General features: G+C 47.0%; 1 protein-coding gene across 2 annotated transcripts in view; it reads right to left on the bottom strand.

Annotated features, from left to right (window-relative positions):
• Positions 1–20,922: 20,922 nt before the first annotated feature.
• LOC141102763 (cullin-associated NEDD8-dissociated protein 1-like) overlaps positions 20,923–22,683 on the bottom strand; it is a 39,447-nt gene continuing 37,686 nt past the window's right edge. For both annotated transcript variants that reach the window (XM_073591744.1, XM_073591745.1), the window contains one exon: positions 20,923–22,435. In XM_073591744.1, coding sequence (XP_073447845.1) covers positions 22,208–22,435 — 228 coding nt within the window. In that variant the 3' untranslated portion in view covers positions 20,923–22,207. The remainder of the gene's footprint in view (positions 22,436–22,683) is intronic.

Here is a 22,683-nt window from a genome sequence, read left to right as displayed (position 1 = left end):
TTACTAAAACCGGAGAGTGCAAAAATCTGGTGCAGCTGTGCATGGTAGTCAATCGGCTTTCGAGTTTAATTGTCAAAGCTCATCTCAACAAGCTGATGTTAGAAGCTGATTGGCCACCATGCACAACTGCACCAGTTTTTACACAAGTTTTTTTTAGTAAATCAACCCCTGTGTGAAAAGGGAGAATGACTATGATTTCAGATCCTTGGATTGCTGCTTGGGCACTGGCAGGTCATCAATGGAGGCAAGTACAGTGGCGGGTGGGGAGGTTGTATAGTGTTTACCCTTCATACTTTTTTTTTTTTTTCCTGAAACATTAACCCTTTTAATGTTCTAGTTTAGCTTGGGTAGGTACATAATCCTGGCTTTTTGCCAGTTTTCAGCCGCTTTTTGGAAATCACACCCATCCCCCCCAAAGGTCTTTGCACCCACTTCCGGGCATAGACTCCCACGGGAGTCTACGCCTCTTCCCTTCCCCCCATGCTGTCTGCTGGGACACACACGGGTCCCAGAGACAGCAGGGACCATTCAGATTGCACAGCAGCGCGACTCGCGCAGTAGGGAACCGGGAAGTGAAGCCGCAAGGCTTCATTTCCCGATTCCCTTACCGAAGATGGTGGCAGCATCCGAGGGGAAGGTTCGGCCTTGGGTGCTGACATCGCTGGGACAGGTAAGTGTCCTTATTTTAAAAGTCAGCAGCTGCTGACTTTAAAAAAAAAAAAAAAATTCGCAGGACTTTTGCTTTAAATAATAATAAAAAAAAAAAATGCCGTACGCCAATCAGCCACAGTTCTTATTTGTGTACATTCATCTGAAGAAACAACTTTACAAGTAGTACCTTGTATTATGTTCATAGCGCCAGTTTACATGAACCCCCCCCCCTTTGTGTGTTCAGAACACAAGTTTAAGTTGGTGAAGAAAAATATATACATAACTATTTTTCAGAAATAAAAAAAACAATTGGCATTTGCGTATGTATTCACCCCCTTAGTTATGAAGCCCATAAAAAGCTCTGGTGCAACCAATTACCTTCAGAAGTCACATAATTAGTGAAATGATGTCCACCTGTGTGCAATCTAAGTGTCACATGATCTGTCATTACATATACACACCTTTTTGAAAGGCCCCAGAGGCTGCAACACCTAAGCAAGAGGCACCACTAACCAAACACTGCCATGAAGACCAAGGAACTCTCCATACAAGTAAGGGACAATGTTGAGAAGTACAAGTCAGGGTTAGGTTATAAAAAAAATATCCAAATCTTTGATGATTCCTAGGATCCCCATCAAATCATAACCAAATGGAAAGAACAAGGCACAACAGCAAACCTGCCAAGAGATGGCCGCACACCAAAACTCACGGACCGGGCAAGGGGGGCATTAATCAGAGGCAGCACAGAGACCTAAGGTAACCCTGGAGGAGCTGCAGAGTTCCACAGCAGAGACTGGAGTATCTGTACATAGGACGACAATAAGCTGTACGCTCCATAGAGTTGGGCTTTATGGCAGAGTGGCCAGAAGAAAGACATTACTTTCAGCAAAAAACAAAATGGCACGTATTGAGTTTGCAAAAAGGCACGTGGGAGACTCCCAAAATGTATGGAGGAAGGTGCTCTGGTCTGATGAGACTAAAATTTAACTTTTTGGCCATCAAAGAAAAACGCAATATCTGGCGCAAACCCATCACATCACCCAAAAAACACCATCCCCACCGTGAAACATGGTGGTGGCAGCATCATGCTGTGGGGATGTTTTTCAGCACCAGGAAACTGGTCAGAGTTGACGGAAAGATGGATGGTGCTAAATACAGGGATATTCTTGAGCAAAACCTGTACCACTCTGTGTGATTTGAGGCTAGGACGGAGGTTCACCTTCCAGCAGGACAATGACCCCAAACACACTGCTAAAGCAACACTTGAGTGGTTTAAGGGGAAACATGTAAATGTGTTGGACTGGCCTAGTCAAAGCCCAGACCTCAATCCAATAGAAAATCTATGGTCAGACTTAAAGATTGCTGTTCACAAGTGCAAACCATCCAACTTGAAGGAGCTGGAGCAGTTTTGCAAGGAGGAATGGGCAAATATCCCAGTGGTAAGATGTGGCAAGACTCATAGAGACTTATCCAAAGGGACTTGGAGCTGTGATAGCTGCAAAAGGTGGTTCTACAAAGTATTGACTTTAGGGGGGTGAATAGTTATGCACATTGACTTTTTCTGATATTTTGTCCTATTTGTTTGCTTCACAATAAAAAAAAAAAAAAATCTTAAGTTGTGGGCATGTTCTGTAAATTAACCACTTCAGCCCCGGAAGGATTTACCCCCTTCCTGACCAGAGCACTTTTTACAATTTGGCACTGCGTCGCTTTAACTGCTAATTGCGCGGTCATGCAATGCTGTACCCAAACTAAATTTGCGTTCTTTTCTTCCCACAAATAGAGCTTTCTTTTGATGGTATTTGATCACCTCTGCGGTTTTTATTTTTTGCGCTATAAACGGAAAAAGACCAAAAATTTTGAAAAAAAATGATAATTTCTGCTTTTTGTTATAAAAAAAATCCAATAAACTCAATTTTTGTCATACGTTTAGGCCAAAATGTATTCGGCCACATGTCTTTGGTAAAAAAAAAAAAATGTCAAGTGTATATTTATTGGTTTGCGCAAAAGTTATAGCGTCTACAAACTAGGGTACATTTTCTGGAATTTACACAGCTTTTTGTTTATGACTGCCTTTGTCATTTCTTGAGGTGCTAAAATAGCAGGGCAGTACAACCCCCCCCCCCCCCCCCCCCAAATGACCCCATTTTGGAAAGTAGACACCCCAAGGAAATTGATGAGAGGCATGTTGAGCCCATTGAATATTAATTTTTTTTGTCCCAAGTGATTGAATAATGACAAAAAAAAAAAAAATTTACAAAAAGTTGTCACTAAATGATAAATTGCTCACACAGGCCATGGGCATATGTGGAATTGCACCCCAAAATACATTCAGCTGCTTCTCCTGAGTATGGGGATACCACATGTGTGGGACTTTTTGGGAGCCTAGCCGCGTACGGGGCCCCGAAAACCAATCACCGCCTTCAGGATTTCTAAGGGCGTAAATTTTTGATTTCACTCCTCACTACCTATCACAGTTTTGAAGGCCATATGCCCATGGCCTGTGTGAGCAATATATCATTTAGTGACAACTTTGTGCAAAAAAAAAAAAAAAATTGTCACTTTCCTGCAACTTGTGTCAAAATATAAAATATTCCATGGACTCAACATGCCTCTCAGAAAATAGCTTGGGGTGTCTACTTTCCAAAATTGGGGTCATTTGGGGGGGTTTTTATGCACAACATTTAGAAGCTTATGTCACACATCACCCACTCTTCTAACCACTTGAAGACAAAGCCCTTTCTGACACTTTTTGTTTACATGAAAAATTTTTTTTTTTCTTTTTTTCCAAGAAAATTACTTTGAACCCCCAAACATTATATATTTTTTTTTTAAAGCAAATGCCCTACAGATTAAAATGGTGGATGTTTCATTTTTTTTTTTTCACAGTATTTGCGCAGCGATTTTTCAAACACATTTTTTGGGGAAAAAACACACTTTTTTAAATTTTAATGCACTAAAACACACTATATTGCCCAAATGTTTGATGAAATAAAAAAGATGATCTTAGGCCGAGTACATGGATACCAAACATGACATGCTTTACAATTGCGCACAAACGTGCAGTGGCAACAAAATAAATACATTTTTAAAAGCCTTTACAGGTTACCACTTTAGATTTACAGAGGAGGTCTACTGCTAAAATTACTGCCCTCGATCTGACCTTTGTGGTGATACCTCACATGCATGGTGCAATTGCTGTTTACATTTGACGACAAACCGCCGCTTGCGTTCGCCTTAGCGTGAGAGCAGGGGGCGACAGGGGTGCTTTTTTCTTTCTTATCTTATTTTTAAACTGTTCCATTCATTTTTTTTTTTTTTTTTTTTTTTTTTTTTAATCATTTTTATTGTTATCTTAGGGAATGTAAATATCCCCTATGATAGCAATAGGTAGTGACAGGTACTCTTTTTTTTGAAAAAATTGGGGTCTATTAGACCCTAGATCTCTCCTCTGCCCTCAAAGCATCTGACCACACCAAGATTGGTGTGATAAAATGCTTTCCCAATTTCCCAATGGCGCTGTTTAAATTCGGCGAAATCTAAGTCATGAAATGCTCGTAGCTTCCGGTTTCTTAGGCCATAGAGATGTTTGGAGCTACTCTGGTCTCTGATCAGCTCTATGGTCAGCTGGCTGAATCACCGGCTGCATTCTCAGATTCCCTGTTGAGACAGGAGAGCCAGAGAAAAACACGGAAGACGGTGTGGGGGGGGGGGGCATTCCCTCCCACTGCTTGTAAAAGCAGTCTAGAGGCTAATTTGCTGCTAGGATTGCTTTTACATGAAAGCCGACCGCTGGCTGAAAAGAATGATACCAAGATGATACCTAAACTTGCAGGCATCATTCTGGTATAACCATTCAAAGTCGTGCATGGCGTACCTGAAGACAAAAAAATGGTTAACAATAAAACACAGTAAACGGTAAAGTATAAAAAATTGCATAACTGAAGAGCAAACATGATAAAACATAATAACAATAAAACATTGCAGAATAGAATACAGTAAAAAAGAGCAGAACAATAGAGAGAGAATAGAGAGAGAGAGAACAATAAAACAACAACTATTTTTTTTATTTTATATATATATATTTTTTTTTACACTTTTTTTTGTAACTAACTTTTATAACTGTAACCGGTTCCAGGTTCGGGTCTCTCAAAATGCGATGGGATCTTGGGAGACCCTGTGAAAGTGTGCCTAGTCTGTGGAATGCTGTACCCTACGCTAATACTCAACTAGTGAATGGTAGCGTTCAAAACATTCACCAATGCAAAGACCAGGATTGTCAGGACAGGAGGGACAATAATAGCGGGTGTCACGCCTATATCCGTGCTTGTTGCAGACACAACATCTTTTTTTGGGGGGGGCCCTTGGGTAGGGGTACTCGGGAGGACATAAAGAAAATGCCTCTCATGCAGCCGACTGCATTTGGTTGGGGATGTGAATGGGGGAAGTATGGGCGCTGCAGAAGTGGTGGGTTCCCAATTAGGATTGGCGAATGCAGCAGGAAGGGCACTATGGGCACGACAGGCCTGTGTTTGTCTTCTTGGTGGCAGCGGGACACTACTTGTGCTTGCCACCTCAACAGCTTGAACTGCACTTATGGGACTCGCCACGTCACCAAGTGTTACTGCAGTGCTGGTTTGACTACGACCGGGGTGTACTAGGCCGCTGATGCTTGCCAGTTCACCAAAACGCTACCAAAAAAACTGTTAGCGATCGCAGGGATCAGGCCTGACTCTGCGAACGCTGCAGTTATGCGTTTAGTGTTTTGTAAGTGACAGTGATCGATCGATACTGCACTTGGGTGGGCTGGGCTGGGCTGGGCCGGGCGGAGGGGCAAAACGCAGGTGCTAGCAGGTATCTGGGCTGATTCCGCTAACACTGCGTTTTTGGGAACCCTAAACTGCTGGGGATGCTAGTATAGATCTGATCGGATCAGATATTGATCCGATCAGATACTATACCACTAAGGGAGGTGTACGGTGCGTGCGTGGGTGTTAGCGGTACTGGCGCTAACCTGACGCTGCCTGGGGCTGGTGCTTGCCAGTTCACCAAAATGCTACCAAAAAAACTGTTAGCGATCGCAGGGATCAGGCCTGACTGTGCGACCGCTGCAGTTATGCGTTTAGGGAGGCGTATGCTGTGTGCGTGGGTGTTAGCGGTACTGGTGCTAATCTGACGCTGCCTGGGGCGACGCATATCACCGCCAGGCGATCAGGGGGCTAAACCTTTATTCGGTAATAAACGACGGGTGCCCTGACACTATGAAAAATAAACAAACTAACCAGCGTCACCCGTAACGGTTATACGGTGATCACTGGTGAAAGGGTTAACTAGGGGGCAATCAAGGGGTTAAAACCTTTATTAGATAGTATATGGGGGTCCCTGTCACTATAAAACGCTGACGGCGAACCTAAATATTTACCTCCCTAACTAGCGTCACCAGTGACACTAATACAGCGATCAGAAAAATGATCGCTTAGCGACACTGGCGACGGGGGGTGATCAAGGGGTTAAAACTTTATTAGGGGGGTACCCTAGACCTAAAGGGGGCTAATACTAGCTGCCCTACCCCACTAACTGTCACAAACTGACACCATGCAGTAATCAGAAAAAAAAACAAAAAAACTGCTTGGTGTCAGTGTAAGGGGGGTGGGGGGGTGATCAGGGCATGTAATGTGTGCCTGGCATGTTCTACTGTGATGTGTTGTGTTGGTGCACTCACATTGCAGTCTTCTCTCCTCGGCGCCGGAACGGAAACTGCCGAGCCGAGGAGAGATGACATCACATTCCCTGCCTCTGTGTACTACACAGAGGCAGGGGAAGATTCTCATTGGCTGGGAGCGATCGCGAGGGGGGACCATGAATGGATGGCCTCCCCCTCATCTCTGAACGCTCCCAGACCAAAGCCGACTGCCTCGGGCACCCGGGGGGGTCCGATCGGACCCCCCGCCCGTGGGAAGGCAATCACGTACTAGGTACGTGATTTTGCCTGCCCGTGCCATTCTGCTGACGTATATCAGCGTGAGACGGTCGTCAAGTGGTTAATGTATCATATTGATTATGTGATTTTTTACAATATTTTTGTGATAATAAATTGAATTCTTAAACAAATGTTACTGACTACGTGTTTACCTTGGTAACAGATATCATCATCTCCATCAAAATCCCATTTCCTTAGGGGAAGCAGTGTCTTCCTCCTAATTTTATAAAGTTTGTAAAATCAGTCAAGCAGATAATTAGCCGCTAGGATTGCTTTTACATGAAAGCCAACCGCCGGCTGAAAAGAACGATACCAAGATGATACCTAAACCTGCAGGCATCATTCTGGTATAACCACTCAAAGTCAAGCAACATACCAGTATGTCACTGGTCCTTGGGCATATATTGCAAGGTTCTTTTTTTCATGCAGCCTGTGGATGAAAAAAGAGAACCTAACAGATTCCTCCATTCCTATTGTTCAATCAGGGGTATGCCAACAATTAGAATATTGCCCTGCATCCACCTACTTCTAATGATGGGCATACAGGCACCGTTCTTTTTTTTAACTGGTGGTGAAATCACCTCCTACAGCGCTGGAGTCGCTGATTTACATATCGTGAGAGCAAATCCTGTTGCTGTCAAAATAAATAAATCTGTGCTGCAGCTGAATGGCGTACCTGAAAAGCAAACAATGGTAACAATAAAATATTAACTCACTAAAACAACTTTTTTTATTGCAATCGTTGCTTAAAAAAAGAGTAAAAAATATATGCCGAAGCATGGTGGCAATCCGCCCCTAATCTTAGGGGCAAATCGCCCCTCCACCCCTGCCCCCATGCTTCGGCATATATGCTCTTTTTTTCAATTGTGTTGGTGAAATCACCTCCTACAGCGCTGGAGTCACAGCTTTACGTATCGTGAGAGCAAACCCTGTTGCTGTCAGAGTAAATAAACCCATACTGCTGCTGAATGGCATATCTGCAAAGAAAATAATGGTTAACAATAAAACAAAATAACATTACAGTATAACAGTAGGACATACCATACCTGCCAAGCAAACACAATAAAACACAGTAACAATAAAACATTACAGTTAAGCATAAAATACAGTAACAATAGAGAGAGAAGAAAAATAAAACGACAACTATTTTTGGCTTTTTTATTTTTTTGGGGACTTTTTCTTTTCTTTTTTTTTGTAATTTTATTTTAACTATAAACGTTCTAGATTAGGGTCTCTCAAATTGTGATGGCCATCTCATCTTTTAAGACCCTTTGTTAGTGTGCCCTACCACTGTGCAGTGCTGTACCCTATGCTAATACTCCACTAGTGTGTGGTAGCGACGGAAACATTCACCGATGCAGAGACCAGGTTGGTCAGGACAGAAGGGACAATAAAAGCATGTGTCATTCCTATATCCACGTTTTCTGTAGACACAACATCTTTTTTGGGGTGTTCTTTGGCCTGAGGTACCACGGGATCAGGCCCAGGGATCAGGCCGGACTCTAACGCTGCAATTAGGTGTGCTGTGTTTTGTAAGTGACAGTGATCTACTGATACTGCACTTGGGTGGGCTGGGCTGGGCTGGGCGAAGGGGCTAAACACGGGTTCTAGCAGGTGTCTGGGCTGATCCTGCTAACGCCGCGTTTTTGGGAACACTAAACTACTGGGGACACTAGTATAGTTCTGATCAGATCAAAGATATTGATCTGTTCAAACATTATACTAGTAAGGGAGGTGTATGGTGCATGCGTGGGTGTTAGCACTACTGGCACTAATCTGATGCTGCCTGGGATTGACGCTGACCCTAACTGACACTAAAACCTGTACTGGGGGGCCATCAGGGGGTTAAACCTTTATTAGGTAATATATGACAGGTACCCTGACGCTATAAAAAAAACAACGGTGACAGTAACTAGCTAACTGGCTAACTAGCATCATCTGTGACACTAAATACAGTGATCATAAAAGAGATCTGTACACTATACTAGTGACAGGGGTTGAAAGAGTTAACTGGGGGTGATCAAAGGATTAAACCTTTATTAGGGGGTTATTGGGGGGTACCTTAAACCTACCTGGGCCTACCACTAACCACCTTAGTGTCACAAGTGACACCAGTACAGTGATCAGTGAAAAATCTGAAAACTGCACTTGGTGGCACTGTGACAGGGAGTGAAAGGGTTAACTGGGGGGTGATCAGGAGGTGATAAGTGTGCCTACATGTACGGGTGTCAGTGTGGTGTTGGTGTACTCACGGTAAGATGTCCTCTCCTCTCGCTCTGGAACCGAAAAGGGCTCCATGAGAGGAGGTGACATCACTTCCTCTGCCTGTGTTTAAAATAAACAGGCAGAGAACAGTCTCTCATTCGCCAGAACTGATCACCAGGTCCAGGCCAGAAATCATTGGCCTGGGCCTGGAGACTAATCGGTTCTGGAACTAATACGATCGCTGCGGGCACGGCAGGGGTGCGCACGTGCACCCTCTACCCGCGGGCGCGAGTGCCGTACAGCTACAGCATTCGCTCAAATCCAAATTGCTTTACACATGTACAGGGCATATAACCCATCAGGTACTAAAGGGGTGTGACCACGTGAGTAGCAAAAAATCTGAATTTACCCTCTGCACACTGCTGTACACCCTTGCACGTTTCTAGCAAACATATTTCTATAACAAACATATAACACCCTTCTGGGTCCGACAATTCTGCTTTCATTATAAATGGTATATTCCTCTCAGGCCCTATGGCTTCTACCTTTTTACTTGGGGAGCACCCATAATACCAGAATTTATAATACTTAGAGCAGGGCCATCTTTACTATTGATTGGACCCTGGGAAAACATTTTCTTGGGCCCTCCCAAATCCACTTATCAACTATTTGCGGGCTCAAGGGGCAGCTGCTTTGGGCCGAACAACAATGACTGGGACCGGGGCAGCTGCCCCTTTTGCCCTGAGTTAAAGACGGCCCTGTCTTAGAGCTGTATATTACTTTAGATGACCAGGCCAGATGGGCTTCTTGTAAAAAGATTATATTTGCAGAGTAACTCCTGAATTCTCAATTAACTGGCTGTCTCTTAGTGAGTGTGTTCAATCCCCTAACATTATAAGAATTTTTTTTAACCAGGGCCATCGTAGTTCGGGAGTAGCAGCTTGTGTCTATATTCTACCCTTTCAGGGTTAACTGGAATACAACAATAATATCACACGCCCATAAGAAGTGGGAAATATACAAGACACACATAGCATTATAACCCCCCCCCAACCCATTATCATCATTGCCCCAAAAATAAACATTGCCTTAGAGTGATAGTAAACTCTCCCTTATAAGTCCCCTAACCTTTTTAGGTGTGTGTGTGTGGGTGGGGGGTTGTACTATCCTGGCATTTCAGGGCCTCTGAAACTGATAGGTAGTCAGGAAGTGAAGGAGAAGCAGAGTTGGATTCATGGAGCCAGTTCTCAGTAACAGGAAGTAGATTAAAGGAGTTTGTGATATAGAGGTTGTGGACAGAGTTGAGTTTGTTACAGACAGAGTGGGCATTCCAAAGGCCACTGGGGGGCCTCTGTCAGGTAGGCCATAAGGGGCCCCATGATTTCTAAAAGCTGCTATGGTGGTGAGCAGAGGCGGCTCTATAATTAGGCAAATTAGTCGATCTCCTAAGGCCACGCACTCACAGGCACCTCGCGGCCGCCTAATTTGGCTGTGATCAATCACCGATTACGGCGCTGGTGGCTCACCCTACCCCCGCTGGGACTCTGTGGCCCAGGAACTCATTGACCAATCGGGCACTGACAAATAGCGGCCTCGCCATGGAGCGTCTGGTCCGGTGGCAGCAGGTGCAAGGTGCAGAGAGCGGGACAGCAAAGGCCTCTAGGTGGCGTCAGTGTCCGGATTACGGCACCCGGCTCCAGGTGCCATCTCCCCAAGACGTGCGGGCAGCATGTCTATGTGGGGCCCTAAAGCAGCTGGGGCTGCTCCTTCAGCCCGCGCTGCTCCACACCTGCCCAACCGTCTATTCGAGTCAGCAGTCCTCATGACTGTAAAGAGGAAGGACGGAACTGCAATCTTTTGATGCTGCCCGACTGACCTCCATGACTGGAGACAAAGTAAGTGCCCGTGCAGCCCCCCTGTGTGCCTGGATAGGAGGAGCAGCTGCCCCATCGTTCTCCAGCCACCATCCCTGTGCTCCCACTCTACTCCCCCCCCCCAAAGCTCTCCAGCATCCTGTGCTGTCCACCCCTGTTCTTTCTGGCTCCCCCAGTGCTCTCTGCTCTCCCCTGCTCTTTGCCCCCCCCAGTGCTCTCCAGCCCCCCCCATGCTATCCACCCCCGTTCTTTCTGGCCCCCCAGAGCTCTCAAGCTCCACCCATCGCTCTCCAGCCCCCCCCCCCCCAGTGCTCTCCGCTCCCCCCCCCCCATGCTCTCCACCCCTGTTCTTTTTGACTTCCCCCCACTCTCCTTCCCCTGTGGATGTAGAATGACTTAGTGACACCCCTCCTCATTCTCCCAAGGCACAGGGACAATTCTTAGAGGGGTTGTCACCTTGCTGGGTTCCAGATGTTTTATTGGCTGCATATGTTTGATGGGTGAGGAGGGTGCCCTGGAAGTGGTGCTGATGAACTGTGGGGTAGATCCGTGCATCTTTCTGCAGCCATTTTTATTGCTTGAATTTGTTTTCCCATTATGGGCGTGAGTGGGGCCTCATGTCTAAGTTTTGCCTAAGGCCTCACAAAGCCTAGAGCCACCTCAGAGGCGGCTCTCCAATTAGGCAAATTAGGCGATCGCCTCAGGCTCGCCATCATAGGGGCCTCGCCATCGCCGAATTTGCCTGATATATGCCGCCGGCAAATGACAGGAGGGGGTCCGAGGAGACCTCCTTCACCCCCCTGCTCGAGCCGCCACTAAAAGACTGGAGGGAATTCTCTCTCTCTCTGCTTCCTTCCCATCCTCCCTCCTTCCTCCTGTCAGTTGAGCAGAGCAGCAGAAAAAGGGAGCGGCTGTGTCTGTGTGGAGAGAGAGAAGCTGCTGCTCTTCTCCCCCCCCTCTCAGCACTGTACTCGTGTTTCTTCCCCCTCCTTATTGGACAAGGGGGAAAAAAACACAAATTAAACAGAAGAGGATTGTGGGAAATGTAGTCTCGAGTGGTGGACATTGCAAAACTAAGGGAAGAAACTGCAGCCCCCAGCATGCCCAGCTGAAGAGGAGGGAGAGAGATCCAGAATCCCGGGGGAATTTTGGGGAAGTGCACCCAGAACTCCATCAGAGAGAGAGAGAATCCCACTGCACTGCACCACCACAGAGAAATCCACACTGCCTATCACCATCACTTCTGAAGAAAGGCATAAAGTTATTTCCAGAATACAGATCTGGGCACCACCCAGCGGAGTCGCCACAGGCAACCCAGAATGAGCTAACTCCTGATCAGAGGAACCATTGTTGCTGTATCCCCAGGTCAGGTAAGAGGGCCAGTCAGCCATTATCTTCTGCCATCTATAGGAACTTCCCACCCTGGTATTCTTTGGCCCTAATACTGCCTGCAGGCCATATTCACAGCTGCAAGAGAGGAAGATTTAGGACTTAGTGCTAGTTTACACTGCAGCGATGTTCAACATCGGATGTGATTTGTACCACACTGCAGTGCAAATCACATGCGACTTCTATGCGATTTCAGCCATACACATTGTATGGCTGAATTCGTATCGCATTCGGACCAAACTCGCACAGGACCTCTTTTCTGATCTGCATCAGAATCGGAATGCATGGGTGTTCACATCCATGTGATCTGATTCCTGTCCGAATTTTCAGTTCACACTGCGATATGCGAACTGATTTGGGGGTGTCATTAACTTTGTATTGACCCTCCAAGCAGTTCGCATAGGGCAGTGTGAACTGCCACCGGGAGACATACTATGCGGGAACCCGCAGCGGATTCGCAGGGTTCCCACATCGCTGCAGTGTGAACCAACACTTAGGCTCGGTTCACACTGGTGCGATGCGAGAACCCTGCGAATCCACTGCCGCTTCCTGCATCACACCTGACTCGGTTCACACTGCCTTATGCGAACCACTGAAAGTGTCAATACAAAGTTAATGACACCCCCAGATCGGTTCACATATTGCTGTGTAAACTGTCAATTTAGACATGAATCGGATCGCATGGGTGTGAACACGCGATCCGATTCTGGTGTGGACCAAAAAAGGGTCCTGCATGACCTTGGTCCAAATGTGATGCAAATTCAGCAATACTATCTGTATGGCAGAAATCGCACAGCACAGACTTCACATGTGATTTGCACTGCAGTGTGGTGCGAATCACATGTGAGGTTGCACAGCACACTGGTGTGAACCGAGCCTAAAGACTGCCCTATAACTGTAGTGGCCCTAGGGCTATGGCCAGCCCTACCATATGGTGGCTTAAGCAGCCAACTCAGGGCACCAGGATAGGGGGGCAGTAAAATCCTAATCACCAGCCCCTATAGCAGCTCGAAGTGTGTGTACTATAGTAAAGCTGACTGTCGCCTTCCATCTGGAAGTGTTACAAGTGGCTGGGAAGCCGCCTATCACTTCCACCACTAACCCACTTCACCATGTTTACCGGGCACCACTGTTCCACCTGCGGGTCATGATGGGTGGCACTGGGAAGGGCGGCCGTAGCTCAGCAGACCTTCATCCACTCAGCCACCCTCCTGTACACAGACTGGGAAGTGTCATGTATGACGTCAGGGACAGGCAGGGCCGGGGGGGCAGAGTGCCCCCTAGGCCACTCTAATCTATGTTGAAAACAGCTGGCAGCTGCTGCCCGCTGCCTTTTTTTTTTTCTTCTGTAGGAAATTGGGCCGGCGGCCCAGCCGGCTGCTGTTGCATTCCGGGAGTTGTAGTCCGCGCTCAAGCTCCCGAGCAGGGCAGAGGAAACTACAACTCTGGTGAGTCTGCATTGATGGGCACTGATGAGGCTGCATTGATGGGCACTGATGAGGCGGCACTAGTGAGGCTGCATTGAAAAACCAGGTGGGCATGGATGAGCTGATTTGGTGTTTCAATGGGCCACTTGACTGGACAGGCTGACGCCCTGTATGACGTCACTTCTTGGACCAGGGATAAGTAAACAAAAATCCTTGCACTGGCCCTGCACAGTTTGTTGTTGCCATTTAAAGGGGGACCCCACCTTCTCTCATTCTGTCAAGTGCACTCGAATACAATTAGGAAACTGCTATTCCTTTAAACACGTTTAGTTTCCAGTTGTGTTGCTAAATATTGATTTACCTTTTCTCGTATTGATTTTTTTGCTATTGATATAGAGCTGCTTTTATAGATATATTTGTTTACCTTTATTACCTGAGGGTAGTTCTACTCTGCTTTTTGAACTGCATTTTTTATCATTTATGCAAGTTCCTAATTCTAGACAAATAGTGTCTACCACTAAACACGTGTGTAATTGTTTATTGCCTATATCCTACAGTAAGGTGAAAGGTAGTATACGCTATGTGTGTCTGTAGTGATTCAATCAACCAGGTGTGTCAGAGGGGCCTGAAGGTGTTCTTAGAGTTGAGGCGCAGAACAGGGAACCCAAAATTACCAAGTGGCTCCTTCAGTGGTAGTGTGACACACATTACCCCAGTTTTGATTGACAGGGGACTTCCTACCAGCCAATGAGGAGTGATGTTGCGTCTGCGCACGTCACTTTTCCCATCCACCGCACGAGCATCTCAATCTGGGAAGGCCTGCTGCATAGTTCAAGGGCATCAGTGGGGCCTCATGTCGAAGTTTTGCCTAAGGCCTCACAAAGCCTAGAGCCGCCTCTGGGAGGGACTGAGACATATGGGGGACGGGTCATTAAAAGGGGAAGGATATATCATTTTTGGGGGTTCTGAGTAATTTTTACTTGTAAAGTCAGAATAGGCCTGGCTCACGCCTCGGCGTCCCAGATTTGCGATTCCTGAATCGGCGCAAAGCGCGGGAGGCGCTTGCGAATCCGTTACTTTCAATGGCACATCAATCGCGTCGTTATCTTGCCGCCCGACAGCTCGCAACAAAATCACGGGACGCTGTTTCCAAAATTCCAAAATTCTTTTGGGCGACAGCCATCCCGCCATTTTGTTTGCGCGTTTCTGCTGCCAATTTTTTTTCGCGGCAACAATCGCTGCGATATTTTGGGGTGCCATTGAAAGTAACAGGATTGCAAGCGTGTCCCGTGGCGATTCTGACTGCAACTCCTGAATTGCCGCGATTCCGCCCCGTTCAGATCTCCGCGTATGGGGGGGGGCCACAATCTTTATAAAAACCCGCAAATAGAATCGCCCAAAAGAAGCTTCTGCATTAATTTTGGGCGTCACGTGATTCTGTTCACGCGTTTTTACCACGATCGTCACGAATAGCGGCGCGTTTAGGGTGCTATTGGAATCGAAGGGCAGCGCAACGGGAACGCGATTTACTGCCATTGTGGATCGTTTACATCTCCGGGTTCCGAAACGCGAACCTAATCGCCTGCCATTCGCAATAGCGGCAAATCGCGGGACGCCGGCGCGTTCCCTGTGACCTCCAATGGCACCCCAATCGCGGTGCGATTTTTACCGCGATTCGGCAGGTGAAAGTTGCTGTAAAATTAGCCAAACAGAATCGCGGGACCCCTGTGGGCCCAAAAGAAGTTTTTGTACTTCTTTTGGGCCACAAGCATTCCGTAAATCTGTTTGCGTGATTTTTACTGCGATTGTCGCCCCCGCCAAATCGCGCCGCGATTGGGGTGGCATTGGAAGTTGCAGGCTGCATTCACACTTCAGCGTTTTTGAATCGCGGGCAGATTTGCAGCGAATCTGCCAGCCTTTCGAAAGCTGATATGTGAATGGCAAATCGTGGCAACACGGGCGACATGCTTCCCGCGTTGCGGGTTGCCGCGATTGCAGTGCGATTTATCGCTTGATTTGAGGTGTCCTTCAAATTAATGCCATCTCAAAGGCGAGTCCCGCGATTTTCCATTCACACATCGGCGCTTTCACGGCAAATCTGCCCGCGATTCAAAACGCTGAAGTGCGAATGCAGCCTTAGGCTCCGTTCACACCTGAGGGATCCGAATCACCGCGATTCTGCCCACGATTCAAAATCCTGGCAAATCGTGGGACGCTTGTGTAATGCCATTACTTCCCAATTCCCCCCCCCCCCCCTCCCCAATTGCAGCGCGTTTTTGCCGCGTGATAAATCGCGCGGCAGTCGCAGCAATTCTCGATGCTTATCGCTCAAAAAGGAGCAGGAGCTTATTTTGAGCGACAACATTGCAATTTGCTGCGATTTATCACATCAAAATCGCACTGCAAATTGGGGTGCCATTAGGAAAGTAATTTTCCAATTGCGGCGATTCTACCCATGATCCGGAACGGCTAGGTGCGGACGGAGCCTTAGTGGTTATAGATACAAGGATTATCCTGTGCTGAGCCCTGATGACGGGGGGAGGGAGGGATTTGGCCCCACGAAACGTGTTGGAGGTTTTTATATATGACGTGTTCGGGTGCTCAGTGCACGGCACAGGTAAGGTCTGCTCATGTGTCAATATCCCCCCTAATGCTAATTTTTTTAGGAAAAAAAACACTTTGATGAATTAAAAAAAACAACACAATATATAACCCAATTTTGTAAAATATAAAAGATGACGCTACACCGAGTAAATAGATACCCAGCATGTCACGCTGTAAAATTGCGCACACTCGTGGAATAGCGACAAACTACAGTACTTAAAAATCTCCATAGGCGACGCTTTAGAAATTTCTACAGATCAGTTGTTTAGAGTTACAGAGGAAGGTATTGCACGCAAGCATTGGAAAGCATCAGATAAAAAAAAAAATATTGATCTGATGCTTTAAAAAAAAAAAAGGGCTTGTTTACATCGGCTGTGAACCAGAAGTGGCGTCATGACGTTGCTCCAGGCCTCCTAGACCATAGAGATGAGCGGAGGCCATCTTTCCTTTGCTTATTTCTATGGGCAACCGCTGGATCGGTTCTCGAGCTTGCCAATGAGCCAGGTAAGCCAGAGAACCACCAGAAAGTCCCGGGAGGGAGGAGCCGACCCTCCTGCCACTTCTAAAAGTGATCCAGCAGCTAATCGGCCGCTAGGATCACTTTTAGGCAGAAAGAGCAGAGACTGTAGAAAATTTTAATACCGGGGCTATGATTTCCTGATTGTCCTGATGAAGTGGCAGTTCTCATGGTGAATTGTCTCGTTGATTGGCACAGTCCGGTGAATGTGAGATGAATGTGAGGCGGCTCCCTCTAGCGGTAACTGGCACCAGGACACTGAATAACGCAGAGAGGACTCTGCTTCCTTCATCCATCGGTGTCCGGCTGATGTGTTCACCCCTGGCAGCACTTACCCTGTGATCTCATACATATTGCGTACAGCACCTTCCTGCCCCTGTATTGTACCCCAGCCCCCCTCATTCTGCTATGGTACCCTGATCCTTATCTATTGTGCCCCAACCCGCCTTATTCTGCTATGGTACCCTGATCCTTATCTATTGTACCCCAACCCCCCTCATTCTGCTATGGTACCCTGATCCTTATCTATTGTACCCCAACCCCCCTCATTCTGCTATGGTACCCTAATCCTTCTCTATTGTACCCCAGCCCCCCTTATTCTGCTATGGTACCCCAATCCTCCTCTATTGTACCCCAACCCCCTCATTCTGCTATAGTACCATAATCCTTCTCTATTGTACCCAAGCCCCCCTCATTCTGCTATGGTACCCTAATCCTTCTCTATTGTACCCCAGCCCCCCTCATTCTATGGTACCCTAATCCTTCTCTATTGTACCCCAGCCCCCCTTATTCTGCTATGGTACCCTAATCCTTCTCTATTGTACCCCAGCCCCCTTTATACTGCTATGGTACCCTAATCCTTCTCTATTGTACCCCAGGCCCCTCATACTGCTATGGTACTCTAATCCTTCTCTATTGTACCCCAGTCCCCCTTCTTCTGCTATGGTACCCTAATCCTTCTCTATTGTACCCCATCCCCCCTCATTCTGCTATAGTACCCTAATCCTTCTCTATTGTACCCCAACCCCCTCATTCTGCTATGGTACCCTAATTCTTCTCTATTGTACCCCAGCCCCCTCATACTGCTATGGTACCCTAATCCTTCTCTTTTGTACCCCATCCCCCCATACTGCTATGGTACCCCAAGTCATTATTGTACTCCAATTCTTCTCTGTCCCTTTGTTGTAACCCCATCCAACATTTTAGTTCCAATTTTTCTCATCCCACTGTTGTACCTCCAGTCTTTCCTCTGTTCCACTATTGTACCCCAATCCCTGCTTGATTCCTCTGTCATACCCCAATCTCCCCTCTGTCCCTTTATTGTACTCTTGTCACTTTCATCCTAGTATCTTACCCATCTATTCCTTTATTTTTTTCATTCAACACACTATTGTCCCTCAATACCCCATTCCACCTCTTTCCACTATTGTACCCCAACATATCCCCCCACTTCCTGCTATTGTATTCCAGTCCCACCCTTTGTTCTCTGTTAGCCCCCCACTCCCCCTCTGTTCCTTTTTGTTGTGCCCCAAACATCCTCATGCCGCTTTTGTACATTCAGTCTTCCCTCTGTCCCTCTATTATACCCCAATCCCCCCTCTGTATATTGTACCCCAATCTTCTTCATTCCGCTATTGTACCTCCAGTCTTTCTTCTGTTCCACTGTTGTACCCTGTTGTACCCTGGTCCCTCCTGTCCCAAATCTGCCTCTTTTCACTATGTACCCCAATCCCCTACTGTCCCACTAAGAGAGTTGCATGCTCTTGCACTGTCACATGAAACTACATGTTCATGCATATCTGGAAGCAACATGGAGTTGCATGCTCCTGCACTGTTATATGGCGTTACATGACCTTAGCCCCCCCAGAATCACATGTTCACCTTTCCGTTGCTCCCCTGGGGCTCCGACATGCCCAGAAGTACTTTGGAGTCGAATGCTCTTGCATTATTACATAGGTTCACACCCTCCTTCCTACCTGGTAGCACTATGAAGTCACATGCTCCTGCATACTTGGAAGTACCATGGAGTCACATGCACTTGCACTGTCACATGAAGCTACATGTTCACACATACAGTATATGGAAGTACCATGGAGATGCATGCTCCTGCATTTACATTGTCTCAGTACACTAATCTCCCCCTTCTCTGTCTCTGTACACGGATATCCCTTCCTCCTGTCTCTGTGCACAGATATCTCTCTCTGTCTCTCCACATGGATACCCCTTCCTCTGTCTCTTTACATGGATATCCCCCCTCTGTCTCTGTACGCGGATACTCCACCAGCCCGCTGGGACCCTTAGTCTTCCATGCCAGCCTTCTGGGACCCCTCCCCACTGGACTGCTGGAACCCATAATCCTCCCTGTCAGGACCTCTAGTCTTTCCTGACAGCCTTCTGGGACCCCTTGTCCTCCCCACTGGTCTGCTGGAACCCATAATCCTCCCTGCCAGGAGCTCTAGGCCTTCCTGCCAGCCTTCTCGGACGCCTCGTCCTCCCCAATGGCTCACAAGGACCCCCAGTTCTCCACCCTGCTGGGACCTCTGGTTCTCCCCACTGGCTCGCTCTGACATTTAGTCCTTCCTACCAACATTTTGGGCCCCCTAGTACTTGCTAGATGGAACACCTAGCGTATTCCACCGGCTTGCTGGGACCCCAAGTGTTCCACGTTAGCCTTCTAGGACCTCTAGTTCTCCCCACTGGCCAGTTAGCCTTTTGGGACCCCTAGTCCACCACATTTTACCACTGGGACCCAGGCCCTTCCTGCTGGCCTTCTGGGACCCACAATCCCCCCCCCCCCCCCCGGGAACCTAGTCCTCCACACTTGCCCACCAGGACTCACATGGCCTTCTGGGACCCTTAGATCCATCAATATAAGCCAGTATCCTATGTACACAGACCTAAAGCTTATACATGATAAGCTTTAGCTACTAGGGAAGGCAGTCCCTGAGTTTAGAGGGTGATTTCCTGGAGTGAAAGAGCTGGGAACACACCGCTCAAAGCCACCTGTGAGGATCTGATGAGCTGCTAAAGAGATCCTTGTGCCTGCCTGGTCTGCAGCCAGGGAAATCCAATGGAAACAAAGAAGATATGGCGGCACATCCGGAAGTAAAATCAAAAGAATTTATTGAAAGTTCATAAAATCAAGCGAACATGACAAACATCAATACAAAAAAGGTGCTCAGTGGACGCGTTTCACACAGACGCGCTTACTCATCACTCCTTTGTGATGAGTAAGCATGTTTGTGTGAAATGCGTCCACTGAGTATCTTTTTTGGATTGATGTTTGTCATGTTCGCTTGATTTTATGGACTTTCAATAAATTCTTTCGATTTTATTTCCGGATGTGCCGCCATTCTTCTTTGTTTCCATTTGATTTCCCAGAGTGCTTTAGTAGGAGACACATTTCCTCTTGTATGGGTGTTTAATATCAGGATCTGGCTATATATGTAATTTGGGACTTTACCCTCTTTCCTATGCGTGATTTCAAAGAGGATGGGCTTTAAAGTGGAAGTAAAGTCTATTCTTGCACTTTGCCTGTATTAAGGCTTACCTGTAGGTACCGTGAATATCTCCTAAATCTGCACTGTGTAGGAGATATTCACATGCAGCCGATGATGTCACAGGCGCATGCTCTCTGAAGGAACGGCATACCCGTGCCATCCCTTCAGAGCACTGTGCCGCAGTCCGTGACCCCTGCGCGGTGAATGCTGAGAGCGATGATCGAAAGCTGATCTGCATTCTTTTTTTAGGTCATGCACTATCGACAGAAGCCAGCCATACGGCCAGCTTCCTTCAGGCCACAGTACACATGGGCCGAACGTCGCCCGACATTCAGCCCGTGTGTACTAGGCTTTAAATGTGATGGAGCACAATTTATGCTTGCTTGGTGTAGTTGCAAGGACACGGTCTGGCGTGAGAGAGGCATTGCACACACAGACGGCTCATACAGGTGGTAATAGACATCGGTTGCAGTGAATCCTGACATACAGTATGTTGGATAAAGTGTGTAACTATGGGGTTGATTTAATAAAACTGAAGAGTGCGAAATCTGGTGCACCTCTGCATAGAAACCAATCAGCTTCCGGGTTTTATTGTGAAAGCTTAACTGAACAAGCTGAAGTTAGAAGCTGATTGGCTACCATGCACAACTGCACCAGATTTTGCACTCTCCAGTATTAGTAAATCAACCCCTATGAGTCATTTTTGGGGATTAAATTAAAATACTCTTCCAGTTATGATCCCCCCTGACAGTCAAGCCAAACAAAAAGACAGACATTGGCACAAACAGTATAACCTTTATTTCACCGGCTAAAAAAATTCTGTCACACTTCAATTCAGACAATAGCAGCCTGCAGCAACTGGTGAACCGCAAGTCCCAGCAGGCAGGGTACCTTGTTTTTTTTTTTTAAGGTTTGCACAGATAGAATGTTCAAAACACGTCTAAGGCCACGTACACACGGGCAGACTTTTCGACCGGACTTGTCCGACAGACTTTCCAGCGGACTTTCGACGGACTTCCGATGGACTTTTTAAAGAACGGACTTGCCTACACACGATCACACCAAAGTCCGACGGATTTGTACGTGATGACGTACACCGGACTAAAATAAGGAAGTTGATAGCCAGTAGCCAATAGCTGCCCTAGCGTCGGTTTTTGTCCGTCGGACTAGCATACAGACGAGCGGATTTCTGGGTCCGGCGGAGTTACAACTTAAAGTTTTGAAGCCTGTTCCAAATCTAAAGTCCGTCAGATTTGCGACTGGAAAAGTCCGCTGAAGTTCCGGTGAAGCCCACACACGATCGGATTGTTCGCCAGATTTGGTCCGTCGGACAAGTCCGGTCGAAAAGTCCGACCGTGTGTACGCTGCATAAGGATAGAAATATGGATGGAGAATTTTCTTGACTGGTTTTTAAAGGTGGAATCATCCTAAGCATGGCCAGCTTCCATATTTCTATGCTCAAAGATTCACTTTAATCTCAGACCCGAAATCCAGACTCAGAGGCTGTGTACAGGCCATGGGTTGGATCCAGCATGGACATATTCAATAAAGTGAACTGAAAAGGCAATCTGACGCCAAATTAGCAAAGGCTACCATATGATTGGAGCAAACTCCTCTTCTGCATGGAGCCCCCAAACATTGAGACTTTGATGTCAAGTTAGATCTTGGTGTGCCCCACATTCTGCAATGCGCGTGAGTTTGCAGGTAACATGCATTGCATTATAGAACATGGTGTGCCTGGGATTTGACTTGAAGTTAAGATTTGCATACTTTTCTAGGTTTGGGGTATACATAAAAGGGTTAGTGAGGTGGGACAAGCAGGTATTTCAGACTGCCATTTATTTTCTAATGACCAGTTCAGTTTAATTGAGCAATCTTAAACCTGGGGCAGGACCATAACACTCCTATAGAATGCTGTTCTAGATTGCGCTTCATTGACAAAACAATGGCTTTGTGTCTACCCCCATCTGTAGTTCCTCTGTAGGCAGAAGTTTTAGGATTTACAGGTGTCAGTCTGTCAGTCTTGATATGATCTGCATTGGTAAGTAATTGCAAGTATCTTAGCTCAGGTCCATAATCTCTGTGCTGCACATGGACGTGGAGTCTTTCTGGATGCTCTCAAACAAGGACGCCAGCTCTGGATTGGCTCTGATCTGCGACAGGAACTCCGCCATGGTCTGGCTGTTCTGCACCTCCTGGATGGTGAGGAGAGCACTGATGGTTCTCAGGGCCGACCGCTTCAGCTCATCTTGTTTTTCAAACTCTTGTTTCACAGATCCAGCCTTCACCTAGAGGAAGATGGTGGATGGTCTTGGTTAAAGAATGGTTAACAATCTGTCAGTAGAGTAGTACATGTTTTTTTTCCCCTACTTACCTGTAGTGCTCTTCAAAGCACATACTCACCCGCACAGCGAATCCAGCGTTATCCCTCCGCGATCCACTATTCAGTAGCCACACAGCGGGTCCTATGCCACCATCTTGGTCCTCTTCAGCTGACTGTCTCCGGGTGTGAGCAACCATCTACGACGATATGCTG

This window comes from Aquarana catesbeiana, linkage group LG07 (assembly GCF_042186555.1).
Source record: "Aquarana catesbeiana isolate 2022-GZ linkage group LG07, ASM4218655v1, whole genome shotgun sequence".
Taxonomy (NCBI): Eukaryota; Metazoa; Chordata; class Amphibia; order Anura; family Ranidae; genus Aquarana; species Aquarana catesbeiana.
The sequence above is the reverse complement of the archived record's forward strand: the minus strand, read 5'-3'. Positions and strand labels throughout refer to the sequence as shown.